At 38.6% G+C, this 24,049-nt stretch overlaps 1 protein-coding gene across 1 annotated transcript in view; it reads right to left on the bottom strand.

Annotated features, from left to right (window-relative positions):
- The window catches only part of lama2 (laminin, alpha 2), a 248,340-nt gene that overhangs the window by 106,083 nt on the left and 118,208 nt on the right, over window positions 1-24,049 (bottom strand). Inside the window, exons 16-20 of the mRNA XM_074684978.1 lie at window positions 21,288-21,499; window positions 20,674-20,785; window positions 19,999-20,112; window positions 16,064-16,191; window positions 10,868-10,954 (exon numbers count right to left, since the gene is read on the bottom strand). Of these exons, the coding sequence (XP_074541079.1) occupies window positions 10,868-10,954; window positions 16,064-16,191; window positions 19,999-20,112; window positions 20,674-20,785; window positions 21,288-21,499 (653 nt within the window). The remainder of the gene's footprint in view (window positions 1-10,867; window positions 10,955-16,063; window positions 16,192-19,998; window positions 20,113-20,673; window positions 20,786-21,287; window positions 21,500-24,049) is intronic.

The raw sequence follows: 24,049 nt of genomic DNA, 5'->3' as shown, positions 1-24,049 counted from the left end.
AGTCAGGATTAGAAATCTAAAAACTAAGACAAAGTAACCTGAACCACTTTGGTTTGGACTGATCTTTTTTTGAGCCACCACTCTTGGAATTTTATCCAGTTTGACCTCTGTGACAGATTTGATTAGATTACCATAAGAAATCTTGGCAGATCATCTTATGACTTCTGATTTAGGCTTCCTTGAAGTTTGCATCATCATAAATAGCTTCTTATTTACTGTATCTAAAGAGAAAGCAGAAACTAACCTTGAGAGTGTCTGTCTAAAATCATATTTCATTGGTGAATCCTGAAGGAGTTACACAGAGAGGATTTAATAAACACAAAGTCCACATCCCACCTGAAATACTTTCAAGTTGTACCAAAATGTCCCCCTGTCATTGTCAGCCTCAGACTGTGATTTTAGTTTGGGATAATGCTGCATCAAACCTTTGTGAAGAGAAAGGCAATCACACATTTTGAAAACACAGTTTTTCCTGCTTTCATGTTGCAAATAATGTCTGTTGAAAGTGCACTTTCTCACAGCTTTCAGTTCTGTAATACAGCACTACTTTTCTCTGTCCTTTGGATCATCAAACTACATGAAATAAGCAGGCAACATCATCAAAATGAATGACAACCTCAGCTTTCTGTCCGTAACTGCTAATCTCCTCATTCGAGATCACTGATAACAGCAGGTCCGATCCCATGTGAACCAGCAAACCAGTCCTGACAAATAACAAGATGTAAAGCTCGTCTATCTGAGGCCATGAGAATTATCAGCTGTGAGGTGGGAGGGCCGAAGGTACCTGTTGTATAATTCATGTCAAACACACACACACACTCGGGTCACATATTCAGAAACATACCAACAGACACTGAGCCAGAGATGTGTGCACAAAGCTGGAGGGCAGCATTGCCAACCCAAATATAAACAGATATGAAACAAATGTTTAAAATATGCTTAAACACCAGCAGGCAAAATGATCAGGCTATTTTAAGAAGGCTGTTCAGGTTTTTCTCATGTGGACTCCATTTTTAGGCTAGAGTGAAAGATGTCAACACGAAGCTAATGCTTACAATAATAATAATAATCCTTAATTAATACATGATCTGGCAACCATTTCTTTTACAGTCCCCTAGATAGATAAGTACATAGAAACCACAGCTGAAATACAAGGTATTTACCTGGTGTATAGATAAGGCAAAATACACTGCATTACTGGATTATTACCACTGTTGATCATCGCCTTGTCTTCCTGTGCACTGACAAATACAGAGACAACAACGGTGGAAATACTGGACATTTACCAGTTTATTTTATGGTAAACTATACTGTGGTATTGAGTCATTACCTTTGGTAATAAGAAAGTAAATACAAAAAAAAAATAAACAATGATGGAAATACTATGTAATTATCTGGTAAATTATTCTGTGTTATTAGGTAAATACCACATAGATAAGTATAATTTACCATTTATTTAATAAGAAAATGCCATTTTGATCATTAAACATGTATCTTTAAAAAGTCTTTCAAGGACTGTGACCAAAGTGTTTGTGCAGTGCAAGTGTCCCAGTGCCAGTGGTCCACTAAGACAGAGACATGCCTTTATTCTCATGATCCCAATTTAGAGAGTTGTCCTGTATAAGATTTATTTCCTGTTTTCACTTTTTTATTAATTGTTCGTGCCAATTGTTTTTGATTTTGGCTCTGAAAAGGTTGCACAGACCTGATGTACAGTCAGCAGGTTTTTCCAAAGTGAGCAGCTGGTGACGGAAAGCTTTCCTCTGCAATGAAAATTTGCAGGAATAGAGCACCATTTAATATTCTGTTTTACGAATTATTTTAATCAAAGGGATTACAGACGGAGTCCTGAATATGTTTACCATCAGTAATAGAAATTTAAAACACCAAGCAAAGCTATGATTTTGCAACTATAAATGAAAATAAATGAGAAATAAAAAATCATTTCTACCATATTTGACATCTTGGATTGTTTTTTCTTTGGCTTCAGAGACAGATGAAGTGAAATAAAGCATGTAGGCATCACTGATCAAGAACAGAAGTTGTTTTTAGGACCAACAAAGGTAGGTGCTTTTTTTTTCCTGCCTCCTCGTGATGATAAATGACATCACACATGTAAAAAATGTTTGGAAAAATACCCTAAAATGGAAGGGGGGGGGGGGGTTGCCTTAACTCCTTTTTACTACTTGAGGATAGACCATTAAAAAGACAGAGATAAGGTTGGTGTCTAAAGTGGTGTAAATCATCTCGGCCTCTTCCTCTACCTAGCCAATATGGTGACCAATGATGGTGAAAAGTGTCCAGCATTCCACACTCAGCTTTCTGACCATATTGGGTGCGCTGGCTGAGAAATCGAACTGCGTTGCATCTGTCGGAAAATAATTACGCACTCAAAATAGTCAGTGTGAGTGCAGAAATAGGCAATTTTGGACACAGTAAAAATTTTAGGGCAGGAGTTCATTACCCAGAAGACCTTTGGGGTTAGCTGGTCAAAATAAAGCCACGATTGGCTAAGTGATTAAAACAACACTGCTCACACTGAACGGAACATTTCAACTAATGGTGAAATAAACACAGTAACCAGCATGACCTTTTTTTTAAATAGCTCTGTAACTCATGGCCCCATCAAGTTTTTACTTTATGCACCAACTTTAGCCCCAGTAGATCTAACTCAAGTAGGTCTCTGTAACCTCTCCTATTGCTGTTTTCACCTCGTCTTCCTGTGCACCGACACAATTACAGCTAGTAGGCTAAAGAATAAAAACACAGCCACATTCCTTTGACACCCTCTTCATAACAAAGGTCTGCTATCAAGGAATGACAGAATTTTCCAATGAGCTGTTGCCATATAATTAAAAGCATGTTTTTCTCAAGTTATCTAAATATGTTTGTACTCTGTGATGTTTGTGGTGTCCTTGGAAGACAATTTGTCTCTGAATACCACCGCTAATTTCAAAATGAAGTTGCTTTCAGTCTTTCATTTTTACAGATCTTTGTTCATTGACAGAAAACTGCGTTTGATTGGTATCATTCATGCAAAAAAAAAAAAAAAAGGCTGGTTGGAAACCTTGTCCAAGGACAAAGACATGTAACTGTGTACTAACTGGGCCACCAGCCCGAGAATTTCATTTTCTTTAGTTTGATTATTAAGAACAGAGCTCGAATGCTGCAAAAATATATTAACCTGAGTCTGTTGCGCCGTGTCAAGAGCCATTGCAGCCAAATAAAACAGGCCTGAGCTGAAATCCAGCTCCACAGGCTGAAAGGGGAATTGGGATGAAAAAGAAAAAAAGAAGAGAAGGAAAGAAAGAGAGAAAGAGAGAGCGGTGGAGAGGTGAGGGGAAAGGTTTTCACATTGAAAAGAGAATTGAATTTAGAGAGGAGGGAAAGAAAGACGAGAGAGGGAGAGTGGCAAGAAGTCAAGAGCAGCCAGCCATTATTACCACTGACCCTCTTGGTACTCGATAGAACTGGTTTATTAGCTTCTCTCTGCGTGTGTGTGCGTGTGTGCATGTGTGTGTGAGTGTGTGTGTCTCTGCCAGTGTGTGAGACGCTCTATGAGTACATTCTTCTTCCAGGGAGAAGTATCAGAGTAGCAGCAATCTCACTTTTTGATAGAAGGAGTGTTTTTTTAATTCGAACCTTGAGTCCTCTATTTCATTCTGTTTCATACTGTCGGTATGTGTGTCTGTGTGTGGGTGTGTCTGTGTGTGTGTGTCTCAGTTCTCAAGAGGAAGAGAAGGTATTTTTAGTGTGCCGTTTGGAGCATTTGAAGAAGATATATTGGGGGTCGGACACCTGGTGAAAGCCTTCAGAGTGAACAGGAAGTGGACGGTGAGCACAGCTGGTGGAGAGTCACAGAGAGTCGCAGAGTGGAGCAGAGAGGAGCAGAGGGGATGGGATCCTAAAAGCTGTGTTCCTTTATTTTTAGTTACAAACAGAGAACCGGTGTTGGGGGAGGACTGGCTCTGCTCCTTCTTCCATAACTTTAAAGGATTTTCAGATTAGCAATTCCTCTGTGACTGTTGTAGATTGTGCTTTAAAATAAGACACTGTAGCCACCAACTTTGGGGAACACATTAGTGGACAAATGTGATGGACATAAACATCTAGTGACTTATTTTTTTTAGCTATATCAAGATGTTTGCTGTAAAATGAACTTTCATAATGTCCAGCACTCACATTCATAATGTCCACACAAACCTGGTGCAGCTGCCAAAACATATATTAAACCCACCATGCAACATTACATCACAATAACTTGAATGAACATTTATGCCTTTCTTCGCTTTAGCACAGATTATGCCTTGATGGGCATTATGAAGATTTCATGACCATCAATTTTTTTTATCTGTATAAGATTGACATTCATTACAAAAAAATGGACAGTCTGCCATTACTCTAATCAAAAAACCAGTGATCCGATTCATGTTGTTTGTGAGGACTAAATTGATTGCAATATCAATACCAGGAGGTATGGTATCTGCCACTAAAGGTACTAATTTTATCCAGATTACTAATCTGGATCTAATTTTATCCAATAATATTTTCTACTCCTCACAATGAGGATGAGACAGATGTGGTTTAGATCGGTAAAGGTATCAGACAGTACTTGAGTCCAGGTATCAGAATTATCTGGACCTAAAAATTCAGACCGGGGCGTCTAGAGATAGTCTATAAAAGCTGAGTCAAAAAGTATCTTAGATATTTAGGGGCAAGTAAACATAAAATCTGAAAATCAATATGAAAGAATATGGGCACCCAATGTAATCAATGCTGGCCTGGGACTGAAGGGTTAGTCTTTGCTTGTGCCAGTTAAAATACAAGATGTCACATTTTGAAGCAGTCAAAAATGCACAACAGTAATCTGAAGGAGAAAATATTATAACATCACATAACAAGGCCTATTTATACATCAGAGGAAGAAGCAATTAATCGTAGGAGAAAGTGGTTGCTTGTAGTAGTAGTAGTTGCTTGAGATAAACTTGAGTCAGATGTCACTCCCAGATTTCTGGCTACCATTTTGGAGGAGGGTGGAGGAGCAAGAGCAACTAAAAGCTTTAATGTAGACTGACCAGGCTAAACTCAAAGTGAAATACTGCTGCACAAATCAAACTTTCTACAACCAGTGATAAATCAAAGCCCCTGATCAAATTTTGACTTTAGTCATGAGTGGGATGATCTGTCTAAGTGCTTGTGTGACTGGTTGAATGTGAACTTTGACCTCCCACAGCTTTTGTTTGAGGAGTTTCTTTTCCCTCAGTGTTTTTAAAATGACAGTAGTCATGTAAAGTCAAGCCTAACATCGATATAACAGCACTCAGCAGCATAAAAAGCAACCGCAGCAGTCAGTAAAGTGAATTTTTCACATCAGACATTCAATTATAACATCGAGTTAATGTCATCTCACTAAAATCTGAGTGAGTAAAATCTAAACTACTTCGAAAGGCTGACTTCATTCTGATATGCTGATGCACTTAACAGCAGCTTAAAACTCAATGTGTGTTTTAGTTGACTTATTTGTTAGAAAGCTGGATTCTCCAAATGGCTTTTAGAGACGGGAAATTGAAAAGCAGGAGCACTCAGCAGAGAGTGGAGGGTCTATTAGCAAGGGCGGAAAAGTGTAGCTTATCCTGTTAAAGCCTGTAATACAGACAAATTGGCACATTACAATTAATTACCTTTAACACCAACAAAAGGAGTGTAGATAATGAAGGGAATGGCAGGTAGTGCATAGTGCATATCAGTTAGACTAATAGAACAAGAAACAACTGAGTGCTGATTACCTCTTTAATGCTGTCAACAGAGCTAAAATATGATTTTGTGTTATTATTTCTCTGCTCTGAGTCTCTTCCTGTCTCTTTTCTGTTTACCAGCTGTCCTCCGTTACTGACTGAGGCACCATATGGCATCCACACGTAAAGAACGTGCACACAGAAATATTCAGCAAATTCAATAACATACATATTTGTATATGAAACTAAACAGCACACAATTTCTGCAAAACAAACACAATCGTCAAAACTAAGCAGCTCTGATAACTTTGTATGATCAAAGATTTATCCTATTTAGGCAAACCACTCAGACTTTTATAAATGCTTTAAAAGACAAAAAAAATCAACAACCTCCTTGAGCCTCCTCAGACCGAACTTTCTGTTGTTTCTTATCAAATATACTTCTGGTCCATGGAATTCCTCAAGGGTCTGTCCACGGCCCACTTGTGATGTAAGCAGTAATTGGAGGGAAACAGTGCACCCGCTCTGCCTTCCCATGCTTGGAAAAAAAAAACGAAATCCCTCTCCATGATCTTTTTAAAATTTGCTTGCTTGCGCTTCACCTTGCTCACATGCCCTGGCCTTAACTTGGCCCAATAATCAACAACTTTAAAGGTATCTCCTTTTCCTGGCACCTTGTCAGTGCTTTGTGACTTTGTGACTTCTCCTCAGGAAAGGTGCCACATAAATAAAAATCTATTAACAATCTATTATTTTGATCATTATCTAGGTTACAGTCACTGTGCAGACACCTTTCTGTCACAGGCGTCCCATAAAACATGTTCAGACAATGACTCGCTGCTTTCAGAGTCAAATGAGGTTTATAAAAAGACCTAATGGCAGACAGAGAGATTCTGCTGTGGACAGCATGGCGAGGCATGCAGACTATGCAGGGCAGCAAGCTGAGGCTGTGTGTCCATCAGCAGCTCTCTTTTAACATCCTACAGCTTGGACAGAGAACAGCCTACACAGTTCAGAGTACCATAAAACACTTTCATAACCTTTGTTGTCACACTGGACACAATAAGGCAGTTTGGTCTTGAAGCACTACTCTTCTGTTTTAATCCTCCAAAGTGCTGCTTTGAGTGAAAAGTCTCCTTTGTGTAAGACAACAAATGGCTGCAGACAGGGGTGGCATGAGTAAACTGGTCTACAAGTACAAGCATAGGGTCTACAAGTACCTCATTCCTATCCATGACACTGTAGGTTGAGCGCAGCTATCATCAAGGGTGGAAACAACAAATTAAAAATACTTAAGTTACCGTTACTAAGTCGTTTTTTAGGGTAGATGTACTTTCATGAGTATTTTTTTCAATTGTCAAATTTTACTCATACTTCAGTACAGTACTTCCACACATCTTTCTGTCTTTCAGCTGGCAACAAGTTATTGAACCCCAGCTGGTACGATGAGTTGCTTCTCATTTCTTTAACCATTTCAAAAGACACATACTGTTGTCATGGAAAATAATTAGTCTGGTTTAAGAAGGGTAAAATCATCGGCGTGCATCTAGAAAACATCTAAGGAGATTGTAGAAACTACTATGATTGGTTTAAGAACTGTCTAATGCATTGTTAAAAACTGGAAGGATAGTGGGGACCAATCGTCTTCGAGGAAAAAATATGGTATATGATTGTGATCAGTAAAGCTACGGCTTCGGTTTGCTAGGGAATGTAGATTGGATTCTGGAGCAATGGAAGAAGGTCATGTGGTCTGATGAGTCCAGATTTACCCTGTTCCAGAGTGATGGGCCCATCAGGGTAAGAAGAGAGGCAGATGAAGTGATGCACCCATCATGCCTAGTGCCTACTGTAAAAGCTTGTGGGGGCAGTGCTATGTACTGGAGTTGCTGCAGTTGGTCAGGTCTAGGTTCAGCAACAGACTGTGCTCAAAGAATGAGGTCAGCTGACTACCTGAATATACAGCTTATTCCATCAATGGGTTTTTTCTTCTCTGATGGCACGTCCATATTCTCAGATGATAAGGCCAGGATTCATGAGGCTCCAATTGTGAAAGAGTGGTTCAGGGAGCATGAGACATAATTTTCACACATGGATTGGCCACCACAGTGTTCAGACCTTAACCCCATTGAGAATCTTTGGGATGTGCTGGAAAAGGCTATGTGCAGTGGTCACTCTACCATCATCAATGCAAGATCTTGGTGAAAAATTAAGGCAACACTGGATGAAATTAAATCTTGTGACATTGCAGTAGCTAACTGAAAACAATGCCACAGCGAATGTATGCCGCACAAGAGTGTGTGACAATTTATTTGGCCAGGCAGTGAATCACATGTGACTACCTGAAACACATACAGGAAACTAAAAATGTGAATGTCAAGAGTGACCATCTATTAAAGGCAAACACTTGCAAAAACTACAACTTTTGAATTACAGGAACAGAAAATTCTACATGGATTCATCCTAGAACCTGATGATGACCTGAAAAGAGAATAGTGTTTCTAAATAGCAGCAGCTAATATCTAACATGAAAAAATATATTTTACCATCTGTGGTCCAGAGCAAAGCTCAAAAATAGCAAACTAAAAGTACACAACAGATTTTCTGAAAATGGCAACCCAAACGTTTTTCTTCTGAGCGGCTTCTGTCTTACTGCTTAATAAAAATGAGGATTTAAAGCTGGTCTAAGAAACTGAAAATCTTTCAGATCAACTGTAGAAAAACAGTCAAACAAAGAGCGCATACATCTCTTATTTATGAATCCCACAAGGTCATTTAATCACATGTAATCATAAGGCTAATCATAAACAAACCTACATTGAACAACAGATATTCATGTTCCATGCCTTACAAATTCACGCAAGGGAACTATCTCATTTGAGTATTAAACCATGAATAAGGTATTAATGCAGCTTATGAATCACTTCATCAACAATCAAGAGTCAGCAGCATTCAGCTGGTATCACATGTTCTCCCATCACATCTCAACCCAAGGATTTTTAAATGGACTGACTGAAAAGCAGCGCTTCAAGGTTTCATGGAGTTATTGTGGCAGTAATTGATTTTTAAAACAACACAAATGCATCATCCAAGCCCAGCACAACTGGAAACTGTCCAAATGTAGTATATATCTGGGAGCTTGGCTGCTGAGGAGCCTATATTTACTCAGACTGCATCAACACATGACAGTTTGGCCTGAAGATTTAACAAGAGCAGCATCCACTGAGACGTCTCATTAGGCCTGAGATGGTAAAGAAGCTCACAGCTAATGGAACAAGAATGTCACTCAACTTATAAATGTGCTGCGGACACAGAGCTGGATGGACATGGAGACGGATGGTACTCAACGGCGGTTAATGAGCAGCAGTCTCTGTTTGCACTACAGACCCAATTTATTGTTTAGTTTTTAAAAGTCTCTGTTGGGAAAAACAAGAAGACTGGCTTTATTTTCAAGACTCAACCAACCACATATTTACCTCTGATTGTCAGCTACACCAAGCTGCTGAAACTAAGATATTGAGCCAAGTTCAGTGTCAATCTAACTAAAGATCTAGCTTTTGATAATCAGTGGTGAAATGAGTAGTTTGAATCTTTTTAAGACATTTTGTCTTCAGGTAAGATTTCACAGGATTTAACACATTTTATTAAGGAACGAGGATGTTAACAATTCAGCAAGTATCAAGTACGTAATGGTTCAGAACATACTCCAACCAAGACACAAGCTCAGGCAACAAGAAACAAAGACAATGCAGACGAGCTAAAGACTGCAGTTCATCAAGAGTCCACTTGAGGCTGACTCCAGAGGAACCACAATTCACAAATATTCAAAAGAGACAATTGCATGTGAGGAAAACTTTTTCTTTTTAATCCAGCTGTTTCAAAGATATTGAGATCATGAGTTTGCTGAATCAGACACACGGCTTGCCTGACAGCTAGTGAAGAGTCTCGAAGGCTGGCTACAAACAACAATTAGCTTCAAAATTCTGCATCAGAAACAAATGGGTGATGCCACAAAGGCTACATCATCAGCTACATTAATTATACAGTCACGTATATGTAGGGATGGGTACTGAATTAGGCACTTTAAAAGGAACTGGCCATATTCTGGGAAAAGTTCCAAGTAGTGATTCACGACAAATCAAAAGGTACCATGTTTAGGTACCTCAATGCATCCTTGTGACTGTGAGGGAGTGGAAGAGTAGCTGATTTTCCATGCTGGACATGAACACAGCATTTCAAGGTTATATACTGCAGAATAAATATGTTAAATTGAATAAAATGTATACTTTATTATTAAAAAAATTGATATTTTTCACCGAAACATAAAAAACACATAAAAACAAAAAAGTTCAAAAAATTGGTACCGTTGAGTACAGGTACCGGGCATCAGTACCATATAGTTTCAAATGTGAAAGGTAACCATCCCTGCGTATTTGTACCTTCAAGTACAGACAACCAATATGTGCTCTCATGTTATATTCAGCCATCAGTGTGTTTGAAGTTTAAAGCATACTGCAATTTGAACCAGTGGGCTAAAACTGTTATGCCAGGTCTCTGTCAGTTCTTTTTTTGTGTGTATGTGTGGGGGGAGGCAATACACAACATATACCAATACAGACACGCAGGGTAAGATCTTTTTTACAAGATATTACTCCATCATTGGAGACAAAACCAACAGACCGAGTCAAGCCAACGCATAGAGATGTACCAAAGCTGACACACCAAGTATTTTTGCAGACAAGCAACCTCAGAGCAGTGTGAGCGGGGGGGTTTGACAAGTGTATACTTCCCCATAAAGAAAAACCCAAACAAGTCGGCAGTAAGCTGGGCACCATGACTCTTAAAATCTCTTAAGTTCTCTTGTCACAGCAAATCCACACCGAGTAGTTTGACTTTGACTTTGTGTAAGCTGTGTTCACTTTTGTAAGCCCACATGTTTATGCCTTCAAATGGTCTGTAGCTCTGTAAGTTATAGATATTAAGCTGCAATAGAAAACATGATGTGATTTAAGCATAATAAAAAACCTAGAGTGGAATTGTTTTTGTCTTTGCTAAGTGGTTGTTTACATTTCCATAGATCAATAACAGAGGAGACATCCCTTGTTTTTGTTTCTGTGAGTGTGTGAATGTGTTACCTGTCACATCTTGGCCCTGTGTATCCAGGTTGGCACTGGTCGCACTTTAACTCTCCTTCTTCACTCAGGTGGCATGTGGGGCTGAAACTTTGGTAGGTTCCAAGTTGAAGTTGTTGTTGATGTTGTTGTTGTTTTTGAAGTTGATGATGAAGCCGGTAGCGTTGTCCCAGAGAGGAGAGAGGGAGGAAGAAGAGGAGGAAGAGAAGAGGACAAAGGCGAGTTAAGGCCATTGTTTGACTCCCCTCACACACACTTACACACCTGTTGTCTCACTTTCACTTTCAAAGACTTGCATTCACACTTGAAATTTCCACTCTCTCTCACACCCAGGACTTAATTTCCCCACACTCCTGAGTTAAATAACACTCTTCCTCTTGAAGAAGTGTATCCTAAATGAACTCAGAGGGAAAGAGAGAGACATGGTGTAAAGTGATAGTCTCTTTCCCTCATTCTGTCACCCTCCCACTTCCATAAACTATAGATAGTTCTGCTGGCTCGGGTTCCAGGACACACACACTGACTCACTGCTCGACTGACTGGCTCCCTGAGGAACAAACAGGCAGGATATGAAGATTAATGAAAAAGGTGAAAAAACACTTATGAGTCGTATAAAATGGATTATAAATGTATCTGTATGTATAATTAATCTGGATAAAGCAGTGCTGATTGTGATGGGTTTTATTGTAGTCAAGATGCTAAAGCAATATTCCCATAAGAGATTCTGGGGAAATTTGAGGCTCAAAAACTTAACAATACCATAGACTGTAAAAAACAAAACAATAATAAAAAAAATGGACGTCATCACAAAAACTGCTCCCCCTGGTGGCTGGCTGCAGTATAAGTCAAAAAATCCTTCTCTCTGGTCATTCCAGATGGGCTGTGGTCAAACTTTAAAGAAATAATACACCTCATAGAAATGTTTCTCACATCCAATTGTTGTGGTAATTTGAAGATATAATTTAGCTGTCTTGTATTCATGTTCTTTTTTTCTGAAAAGTTTCTTTTTCATTAGTGATAAGAAGTTAAAAAAAAAGGTTTTACGATACGTTTAACAATAATTGACAGCTGCCATTCTTGTGGGGTTTTTTTTCGTGGATAGTAAAATATGTCTGGAGGGAGAACCAACAAGAGATTAGACTCTCGAAAGAAAAAGCAATCATTTTTTTTGTTACCCAGCTCCACTCAGATTCTTCAAGAGTCCCTCACAGTCTCTACTGTGCAGACTTTGGCTGCACAACAGCTACCAATGGCAATGGCAAAACTGTAAAATGGTATATATATATATATATATATATATATATATATATATATATATATATATATATATATATATATATATATATATATATATATATATATATATATATATATATACTGAACATTTTGAACATTTGTGCGATTTGTGATGTTTTGATGTATGATGTTGCCCAGTGGTGCTTATGTTATCAGATACACCACATAAATGAACAGTCAGTGGTGAAAAAAAGGATGACTTTTTCATTTGTCTTAGTGTTTGGAGAGAGGGTTAGCAAACACAGCTACTGTGGATAAGACAATGCTTTATCATAGTTCAAATTATAATCTCAACTTTGAACAATGTCAGAAAACCAAATGAATCTTTGACTGCTTCTTTTCTTTTTGGGTCAGTTTTCAGGCTGACCTGGCCCCAGCTGAGCCATTCACAAATACCAGACAGACAAGGTTAGAAATGATGTTTAACAAGTTTACACAATTAGAATGCCTGACCGTGGCATGCATACTGCATAAAGGATTGCTAGGCTGTTGCTTCAGCCAAATATCTGGTACAAACTCCAGACCTCTACAGCAATATGTGTTTGAGTAACAGTTCCAAGGAACAAATAATCTTTATCATTAATTGTTATTTCTAATTAGAAAAGCAGGTGATGTCAAAACTCAAAGATGTATTCATTCATTTACACCACAGGCTTCTGTGAATAAATAAAGGAAATTGTTTCTGACAGCATTTGATTTAAAAAAAAAAAAGAAAAAAGAAAAAAAAACCATCTTTGTCACAAGTACACTGCTCTGATTTGTTCCACATCTAAGCCCGTTGGTTCAGCAAATATAATATTTGTAACAGTGAAAACCTGTTCACTGAAAAAACAGTAAAAAATGGTTTGGTCTTAGTAAGAGATAATAACTGCAGAGTAAAAAATGTATACTGTCAAATCTTTCAACACACTATGGCATAGGATTAATGACCTGAAAGGTCTCTACAGTTGGAGTGAAGCCAGATTAAAGTTGGAGTAACTCATTCCATCAAAAAAGTTTTGATATAGCCTGCTTAGTTTAATTATGGTTCTTTGATATTTCCTCATACATCAACTCATTTCTGGCCACTCAGCTTAAAACTACATGATGTGAAATGCGAAGAAAAGGTTTCATTCCAGACTCAGACACGGCCAGAGCACTTTTGGAAAGTGTCTCTGCCAAGACATAACAACCATCCAGAGGAGTCTCTCTAATAATAGAACAGTTTTGATCTTAAATCTTTATCAGATCCAGATTGGCAGTGGTTTACAAACAGGCAATCATGATGATCTAAAGTCATTAAGACTTTCTTTTTCTGTTGTTATGTATCCCCAGATACATGATGTAATACTGAGTGGAGAACTTTGGCTGTAACAGTTGATGTAAAGTTTACCTTTATAGAACTAACACAGATTTCTCTTTATCAGATGTTCCTGATCTGAGCTCTTTCTTCTAACAGAGCAGAGTGAGTGACTGGCTGGCTATTTGAGTGATTGGCTTCAGTGAACCTAAGAGACACGACGGCTATTTTAAGGGGCAGAAAGAGCTGGCACCTTCAAGCTATTATTACTGCAGGCTGAGGGGGAAGCAGGGAGAAGTGAGGAGTAAAGAGGGGGACAGAGGGAGAGAGTCGTTTCTTTCTTTAGCTCCCAGAGTTTTCAACATGACGCGTCATGACTGCATCAAGATTCTCAGCTGCTGCTGCCTGTGTGTGTGAGTGTGTGTGTGCGTGTGAGGGTGTGTGTGTGAATGTCTGTGTCACCCTTTGGTCATTTGGAGTAACATATCTTTAAAAATGTGTAAACCAGGGCTCCAAATTGTTGCTACTTTGGTCAAACGATGGGGTGTTTCCTTATTTCCTCACTTCATCAGAACTTTGCTGACATGACTGGGGGTTTATTGGTAAAATATATACTGAGAGGAACACCATTTCTATCCAAACAAACATTAGCTCAACATTTTTCACATTAAATGTAGCTTTTAAACTAGTTAACATTAGCCTTCAGCATTCATACTATGATGTGTATTTTGTTTATCTTGATGTTTGTGATGCCAAAATGCTAACGAGCCGTAGCTTAAAGAAGCCCACCTTACTGTCAGAAAATCAGATGGCCCATTAGTCAGAAAATAGTCTGGATTTAGTTGATATTCTTCATCCTTATTTGGACCAGAACTTTGCAGAATTTGCATCATATAAAATTCATGCAGATCAAAGCCATCTTAACGCACAAGCATTGTGGGCAGTTGCCCGGGTCCTGCCCGCCCCCATTCGTTTAGGGGACCCTGCAGATCGACCAAAAATGTTTTTGTTATATTTTGGTTGTTGACAAAAGATGGCATGCAAGGGGCCTTAATTTACTGATTTGACTAAGGGTCCATGATGCTGTTAAGATGGCTCTGGTACAGATATGAATGATCAAAGAAAAAAGTGATCAAATCTAAGTAGAAACAACTCTGAGTCGTAGCAATGGACATTGACAGAATTGACTTAATTTGAAACATGATTCATAAATCAAGATTATAATAGGAATAAAGAATATCAACCAAGTCCAAATTCCAAACTAGATTTCTGGCTAACAGGCCACCTGCGTAATGGGCATCTTGATTTTCTGAATAATAGACCCTCTGACTAACAGCCCTTCTGATTTTTCTGACCCACAGGCCTTTTGATTTTCTGATTAAGGGGTCTCCTAACTAATGGTCCTTTTGAAAACAGGGCAGGCCCCAGCTCAACTTGTACTCTGCTAGCCAAAGTGACGTCTGTCATAACTTTCCTCTAAACTCTTCTTAATTCCATAGACGTATGCACATCTCTTACAGTTATTATAAATTCAGACGTTTTGTTACCATGTTTTAACATAGTTTTGGGTAAAACAGTAAAATTCTAACTCTTCTAGCTTTGCCATTTTCTATGTGATTTTCTCATGAATACTGTTAGCATCATGCTTAGTAAGGATAGTAATAAGGATTAGTTAGGCTAATTATAGTTATTAGTTAAGCTTAGTAAGGATTTTTGTCCTTTAACCAGCTGAACTTAGAACCTGTCTACATCAGTATTACAGCTATAAATTGGTGTTAAGCAGTGGATTAACTAAATTTGAAGACAAATATTTATTTTTTCTGTTTATGATTAAGAGGACAATATCACAGGAGATTATTTCTTGTAGCAATTTGGAGAGTTTTACATGCAACAAAAATAGCTGGTATTTTTGTTCTCATGACAGATGAGAGTTGAAACTCGAAAGGAGACACATTTCCTGTTGCCTGTCTGATTATTTTCCTGTTTAAAGGCAAGTGTTATCTGGCTACAGTCTGTCACACCTGTGTTAGCTTCGTTAAACCCTGTCCACACTTGGTTGCTGCTTTGACAAACAACACATTGTGAATTCCACAGCCTCACAGAGATGGATCAATACATTTTTAATTAACTGGTAAGAATAGCAAACTCTTTTGTGTTTTTCTTAAAGATCTCCATCAAATCTGATCAATGTAAAAAGGCTTGTGCGTGACAATGTGAGGAATGAGTTTGCTGCTTTCTTTAAAGTCTGTTTCCTGCTGATACTTGCTGTAACTTGATAAGACATAATTGGAGAGTATGAGCTTGGCACAGCATGTGTGGTGTCCTGCGTAAGAGGAATGGTTTGATAAAAGGGTTTACATGCCTTAATGATTGGTAGGAGGTTTCAATTTGTGACTATATCGAGTTTTTAAAGCACGGTTATGTTAATTGTGTCCACAGTGACTTTTACCCCCACTGGGATGATGTTCCTCCAGTTATATTGATGTTTTTCTACCTGTGGTGAAGACATTTTCAGGTATGTCATTACATTTGCTTTCACTCAAATGTAATTATATCTTAAAGGAAAAAAAATATACTCAGAGGTCAAGATGAGAAAGCTTGGCTTCAATAAATGGTGAACCTACTTGTTGCTTGGAAGACTGAGCGGGCAGGTGCACTGCTGGCAGTCGGTGGGAGATCCACGAGTAGCGTTGCCAAAGAAACCAGGTAGGCAGGTGTCACAGTGAGGGCCTGTGGTGTGATGGTAGCAGTCCTGGTGTAAAGACATGTTTAAGGTCAAAAGCAATGAACAATTTACACTAACAGTTGAATAGACAGTTTTTGGATATCATCTCACTGCAAAAACCCTTCAGATATTTTTAGATTTCAGATCAGTGCGCATGCACCAACCAACTGTACCACTGCTCCTATTCATTCTGAACTTCTCAATTACTACATTTTTTAAACTTTCATTCCTTATCTTTCTATTATCTTTATTTAAGCTGTGGCCTGAGTTTTTCAGCAGTTTCACAGCATGTAATCAAGTTCCTCACTAAATATCCCCCCTGGGTAAATAAAGTATTTTTCTGATCCTAATTCTGTTTCTCCTTTCCAGTGTCCAAAGCTAAAACCACCCGTGCATGTGTCGGAAACATGGTTCAGTCTTTGTTTGTACATCCCCAATCTACAACCAGTGTTATCTCAAGATGCTCAAACAGAGCAGGTCTACTCTGTACACATTGACCGAGTATGAAGACAGGACAAAATCCAGTCCCATCTTACAGGAAAAGACTCATACGGTCATGAGAAGAGCACTTTGCATCTTTTAGCAAGACATTTCCTAACAGGCAGAAACCTGAAGGTTCATACAGCCTGGGCTGGCCACACCAGATCATTTTCAGCCAGATTTAGGCTCCCCCTTGTGATCCACAGGCTGTAACCTGATTGTACGCTCATTGAAATGCCAAAATAATCCATGTGTGTGGTAACAATCAGACAATTTTACAACTCCTGTTGCTGCATAACAGGAAACGCCAGGACAAATGGCTAATGACATCATTGCACCTCAGTATTTGTTTATTTCCTGAAGTCACATTTGATCACACAAGCTCTTGTGAGATATCATGTAGTGGAATCGTAGACCCAAATAATAAGTGAGTGGTCCAGACATGGAGAAGCAGCATTAGAGAATATTAGAGAATTTTTTTTTTTTTTCATTTTAATATCTTTTCTTTTTTTCAAAAAAAAAAAAAAAGAAGAAGAAGAATCTCTTCTGTTTTAACTTTTTTTTTCATTTAACCTCATTTTATTTTATTGTATCTTATTTTTGGTCAGCTTTTTTATTGAATTTTAATTGCTTTCTTTCAATATGCTCTGTCTGAAAAGCACATTGAATTGCCTTGCTGAAATGTGCTATATAAATAAACTTGCCTCGCCTTGGTCGATTGCGCTTACAGAGTCATTTAGTGAGTGTAATCCAAGATTTGTCATGTGAAAATGAACCTGATGTGTCTTTATGTTATGTGGGTGGTCTCCTAAGATTTTAATCTCAGGGATTGGTTGCAGATGGACATAGATGAGACAATAAATGTCAGAATTTTGAACGTCAGGATTGAAACAAGTAAGATGACTGGAGATCACTTGTTATCTTGTTTCAATTTGTCCTCTCTGTGACAAACTTCCATGACAAAACAATAAATCAAGACTAAATTATTTAATCCTATGAAAAAAAAAACACTTAGGGCAAATTATTTAACTGGTAGATGCTGAATTAAAATTGGAATTTCTTTTTAACAAACCAGTTGAGCGTTACATGGATCGTTGTGGAAAGGAATTAAATTATTTTTCCCCCACTGGAGGAAATCATCTTTATTTCTCTGTTTTTATCATTCCAGTAACAACAACAACAGGAGGAAGGTTTTAACATGTGTGTTTGTATGTATCCGTTTCTCACATGACACATGTCACACAAACACACACTCACTGGATTGACCCATAGCCCTCCTGCTTCATTCAGTCATTTGGATGTTGCAGGAAAACACACACATAGTGTCCTCAGGGATGATGTGTGTGTGTCAGTCTGTCTATGTGTCACTTTTTACAGATGCCTGTGTGTGTGTGAATGTGTGTGAGTGAAGTGATGTCAAGTTGTCTCCCTTGCTGGAAATAAGATTGGGTTTTTGTGTGTCAGAGAGATGGTATGGATGTTTGTTTCTGAGTGTGTTTCTCTCTCTGACATATCCCAGAATCCTCCTCATCTATAATGAAGAATAACATGATAATACAAAACCCAGAGCTCCCTCGATGTGTGTGTGTGAGTGTGTGTGTGTGTGTGTGTGTGTGTGTGTGTGTGTGTGTGTGTGTGTGTGTGTGTGTGTGTGTGTGTGTGTGTGTGTGTGTGTATGTGTGTGTGTGTGTGTGTGTGTGTGTGTGTGTGTGTGTGTGTGTGTGTGTGTGTGTGTGTGTGTGTTTGTGTGTGTGTGTGAGGACAGGGTGTTTTTCTCCGCTTGGTTTTAAAACATGGTAATGAGCCATTGACTCCTTAAATTTTACAAACCCTCGTATAAATCAATGTGTTTTTCCCCACATCATGTGGTTCCCTGGAGCTCCTGGGAGGAGTTTTAGTTGAAACAGACTAAGATGAATAAAGAAACTTCTATAAGGGCTACTAAAGCAAACTAGATGCTCAACATAAAGACTGACTTTGACTTCAAGTTTGTTTTTAAGACATATAGCTGTTGCTGAAGGGTAGCTGTCAAACAAATCAATAGTTTTTTTCAAAATTTTAGAAAAAATGATTCAAAACAAGTGATACATAGTATGACTGCAATTTTGTTTTTTTGTTGATGTTGTTGTTTTTACTGTTCAAAACTTTCTTACACACCAGACAAAAAGTGGCATGAGGAACCATTTGGTGAACAGGGGACATCAAAATGAAGGCAAAAGTTCCTCATTTAAGGGTTAGAGTTAGGGTTAGTGACTTTTTTATGCTTCTATGAAATGCATTTAAATGCCATTAAAGAGAGGATTTTAGGCTTTATTTTGTCCCTTTGATTTAAAAAAAAAAATCCCCATTTTTTCACACTGGTGTTTTAGAAAACCCTTATTTTAGCCTATGTTTTTTGAGCACTTTATTTTAGATGCTGTCTCTTTAAGTTGTCCTGCTCCACCCAACCAGGCAACCCCCAGTCAAAAAAAAACGTGCCGCAACTATTGTTACCAATGGGGTTTAGTACCCTTAAAAGGTAGTTGCTGCTTTTTTTTTTTTTTTTTTTTTTTACAGCCTGTTAAGTTTCAGTGGTATCTTAGCAGTGTTTGATCTTTAAAATTGAGATTATGCTGTGTGTAGACAGTTAACGAGTTGCCATAATAGGAATGTGAATGCTCAGCAAGAAAGATCAAAAGCCAGGGATACTAGCTCTGCAAGCTGTCTTAAATAATTGGGACTAATTTTTGGTTGTTTTCTGAGTTTTTTCTTTAATACTAACCACTTGAAATCAAAATTTCATTTGAATTGACTCAGCAACAAGTCCCACCAGAACATCCCTTATTCACTAGTCCATTAAAGACAACACAAACACCACATTCACATTATATAGAGTTAATAAGGTGGACACACATCAATAAATAGACCATGACATGACTCCCCATGTGCTGGTTTAAATGTCTCAATTGATCATCTTAAAAAAATCAACACAATAAATGTGGGTGGGTCATTTGTTTAAAACACGAGCGGCACCGCTGCCTCATTTACTCATAATGTCAGGTGACTTCCTATTACTCCTTAATGATGATGTATGAGCTGACAGCTTTATGAGTTAGCAGACAAACAGCAGTGAATTATGTGTACAATACAAGCACTGACTTAAAATAACAAACTGGAACTAAATTAGTTTTCCATTTCTCTCCTGACACTTTGTAAATATCAAAGGTGTTTTTTCTAAAGGCACGTTACATTTCCTCCTCATGCAGTCTGATTTTTTGTCCTTCTCATAAAGAGGCTGTTTTTATTTTATTGTTTATTTCTAGGAAAGTCCAAAGCTAAATGATCCTACATAAAAACACACGTTTCTGATCTTACCAGGCAGTGTCCTGTGACTTCATGGCACTGTGTCGCATGTCCATGGCAAAGACAGGCCTCACACACTCCATTATACAGAACCCTGTTGACTCTCCTGAATCCAGGAATACAAGTCTGAAACACACACAAGCAAACACACTCCAACTTAGAGACAGCAGGTCTTGCAGAGCTGTCTGTATTTAAGCTGCTTCAGTGTGGAGTAATTACCCTGTGATCTACTAATTTGTGCTCTGAGTGTGTGTGTGGTTACGTGTGTTAGTTTCGCTCACAGTGTTTGTGTGTTTTATAATGTCTGTTTGCATGTTTAGTTTTAAAAAATCAATGTGTTTATGTTTGTGTATGTGCACCTTTAAGTGTGAAAAAAAGTCAGTCAAGAGAAGGTTAAAAGATGAACATGTTGCTTTACTCAGTTAATTAATCCAACTCATTGATGTAATTTTTCTACAGTGACTGAAACTTGCTGGCAGTAACTGCCTTGATGAGAGCACTTAACTATGCAGTATTCTTTGAAACAGTCTATTGAGCTGTTAACACTCACATTAACCTGGACATTTCCACTGCTAAAGAAGAGAGACAAATTGAACAGTCTGCACAAGCCGGCACTTCACCTGGTTATTTCTGCATTAGGTGGAACACAGTGTCATCATGCTTTAGTGTTTGTGTGTTTATATTTACCTCACAGGATGTTCCTGCATATCCAGGTGGACAGGAGCAGATTTCAACAGCTGAAGCTCTTCTTTCTCCTCTGGCAGCAGGATTAGCTACCTGCATCGAGAACGAGTGGAGTCTACACATGGCACACATGCAAACACACAGATTAGAAAATGTGTAGCAGAGTGGTAGTGTGTACAGCTGACAGTCAAACAAACTTGTTCACTCTCATAAACAGAGCTATTTGGCTGATTAGTCAGAGAACTTTTATGACCTGAGTTCATTCTCTCCGGCAGATTTTACTTCCAGTCGACAATAAAAACAGACAACTTTATGTTTAGCATATAGGAGGTTAAAGGAGGGTTATACACAGGCTATAAAAAAGAGCTGCCTGAGAGCCTGAGCTCTGGGCACGTTTCATAAAAAATAGTAACAATAATCCTGTTGTTAAACTGATGAGAGTTGATCCTCAAACTTGGTAAGTTTAGAAGGAGACTTTCATTGCTTAAAAAATACTAACTCTCACTCTCACTGGGAGGAAGTTTGTTTTGTGTGGAGTAAACTTTATCTGGCTTTATAATATCAAATTATACCTTTACCTTTATTAAAGTATATAAAAGGTGTTTATGTGTTTCTACCTGTACACGGCGCTAGGCTCTGTGCTGTAAGACGCCCGCACCATCACTGTCGTCACATTGGCCAACACAGACAGGAAATCCCTCCGAGTGATTGGCTGAGCACTTGATGCAAACACAAAGTTCTCTGGGAGGAGAACAATCTGATTGGTGCTCGGAGAGGACGGGTACACTGGTTGGCCAAAGCGTCTGTCCAGGATCTTTATCCCGCCTCCCTAACAGAGAAAGGAGACAGGAAGTTTTCAGTTGTCTTTGAGTGAGTGAATATCCCTCCAGCATAAACACAGCCAGAGGCAGGGCTCTGAGACAGGTCTCTGAGACTGGACTCTGAGACAGGACACTGATTTCCTTCTGATGGAGATGAGGAGATGGTGAGAGTGAATGATGGCTCATTAGGTAATGAGCTGCACTTTCTATTGACATTCTGTATGGACTGGATGCAAAGTGAATTGAGGCTGGGCCTGCTATCAGACTATCTCTTGTTGAGAACAGATCAATGGCATGTAGCAGCTAACACAGAGTGACAACTACTGATGGGCAGGGAGGCAGAAAGAGAGAGGCAGAGAGGGAGAGCTTAGCGTGCCAATAAAGCATTTAATATAAGGTAATTGAAAGAGAGGAGATGGAGGGAGGGATAAGGAGACGGAGAGGAGAAGCAGGGCTGAGGGATCCAGAGATTAAGGTGGATGAAAATAAAAATAAATGAGTACACAAGACAAAGTCACCTCAGGGAAAATTGTTTCTGTTGTGTTTCTGGAAGATAAGCCTTCACTGTTTGTGAGGTCTAAATAAAATATATTACACTTTAACACTAGAAGTCCCACAGCCCAGCCATTTGGCTTTTCTACCTTCCATGCCCAAGGGGCAGCCAAGTGGCTGGATTAGTCTGGAATCAACATCTCTACTTTAGGTGTGAACAGCCATCGGATCACCATTGTTTTGTAAATGAGGCAATTACTGTCTCCTGAACTACTGAAAAAGGGAAAGATGTTGCTATGCCTTCACCTGAATAAACCAATGTGTTGTAATGTTATGAGAGAGAGGTAGAGGTTTAGAACTAGTATAAAATGTTAATGATTTCATTTTATGTTCAACAAGCTATAATTAGTCCACTTTTGTGATCACGACAGAAAGTTATTTTCCCCTCCCTTCTCAGTATGAGGTCAACACAGTTTATGAATTTCATTTCTTGCTGAGATTTATTGCTGATGCACAGGTTGAGTAAAGATACTATCATGGGCCGTGAGTGAGCTTTTTATCCACCTCGGGTCCCCAGTTTAGCCATCGGTCACAGCCACACCCACCCTTCCACCTTACATCCAGTTGGCCTGCTTTTACATTTTCCACCCATCTTTCTAACTATTTCTTTTCTTATTCTATTGTTTTTACCAGGATTTTCTGTGTTTCTCAGGAGTAAATGTCAAATATGGGTAGATGAAGATAAACTTTATCCAGGCTACTCAAAGCACCCCATGTCAACTTTGCATGGTTGAGACTCAACTCTCTGTTATAGTTAAAAAAAACACTGGATCATTTTCTTTTAATATGCATGTCTTTAAAGTTAGATCTCTGGGTGGCACCAGTGTGTGTGTGTGTGTGTGTGTGTGTGTGTGTGTGTGTGTGTGTGTGTGTGTGTGTGTGTGTGTGTGTGTGTGTGTGTGTGTGTGAAATGTGAACCAACAGTTATACAAGCAAATATATTGTCAAAAAAAAAAAATAGCAGCCATGCAAACAGTGGACCTGACGGGAGCTTGTGACAGAGGCAGTCAGTTCAGTTTAGGTTTCGTTTATGTAGCAGCTTACAGTGTTCACAGTCGCACAAAAGGCTGTACAAACATAAACAAGGTTCTATCAAGAAGAATATAGAGATAGTATAGCTATAAAAAAAAAAAAACTTCAAAATAAATATAGTAAACTTAAACTAAACAGTCAACAGCTGTTTTGGACAGGGGAACTTTAATACGGGCTATGGAAGAAATATTTTTTCTAATTATATCAGAGATATTTACAGCTACACTTGCCTCACACTCCCATCAGCCCGATGCAAAAAGTTTCAGTAGATGTTGGAAGCTTCCAGGCTCTTTTCAGGCACACCCCTCCCCCCTGATCATGTATCACATCTGTGGACTGCCAATCTGTCAGGTAAGGGCTGCATTTGCAAAACAATGGTGGCTAATTGAAGGCCGTTCAGTTGTACATTCTAACTGAGCAGCCTTTTGGCTGTTCTCTGGGCATGGCAGCAGGGGTAAGAAAACCCTGGGACTTCTAGTGTTAAAATCAAAGTCAGAGATTAAATAGTAAAACATTAACATCCCTACATTTCTCTTTTCTGAAGAGTCTGATACAACTAACACTGATAAAAACACATTAAACCCAGTTTATAGCTCTGCAACACTCCACCCAAACACTTGGTGGCACTATGATGTCCACAGATTGGTTGTTTCCAGTCCTGCTATATTTTAAGTTTGCTTAAAAACAATAACTCTGAGTGCATTACTTTGAATTGTAGCTGATGGGCGTTGCTGTTGATCATACAAAGAGGAATAGAGAGGAAACATTGCAGGAATTGCAGTGTATGACCTGAAATGTTGTAAATACAGGAAATATGATGCTACCTAGAGGACCAATCACAGGGCTTGCAGCTTCTCTCTTTTTTGTTTATTTGTTTTTTTCAGTCAGAAGTGACTTTTTTTTTTTTTTTTGCAACTCACTTTTTATTGTTTTTGAACAACAATACAAAACACAGACAGTAAAAAAGGAGAACA

This window comes from Halichoeres trimaculatus, unplaced genomic scaffold, assembly GCF_033239565.1.
Source record: "Halichoeres trimaculatus isolate MK-OKI-2021-1 unplaced genomic scaffold, fHalTri1.1 fHalTri1_scaffold_13, whole genome shotgun sequence".
Taxonomy (NCBI): Eukaryota; Metazoa; Chordata; class Actinopteri; order Labriformes; family Labridae; genus Halichoeres; species Halichoeres trimaculatus.
This window is presented reverse-complemented; position numbering and strand designations above follow the sequence as displayed.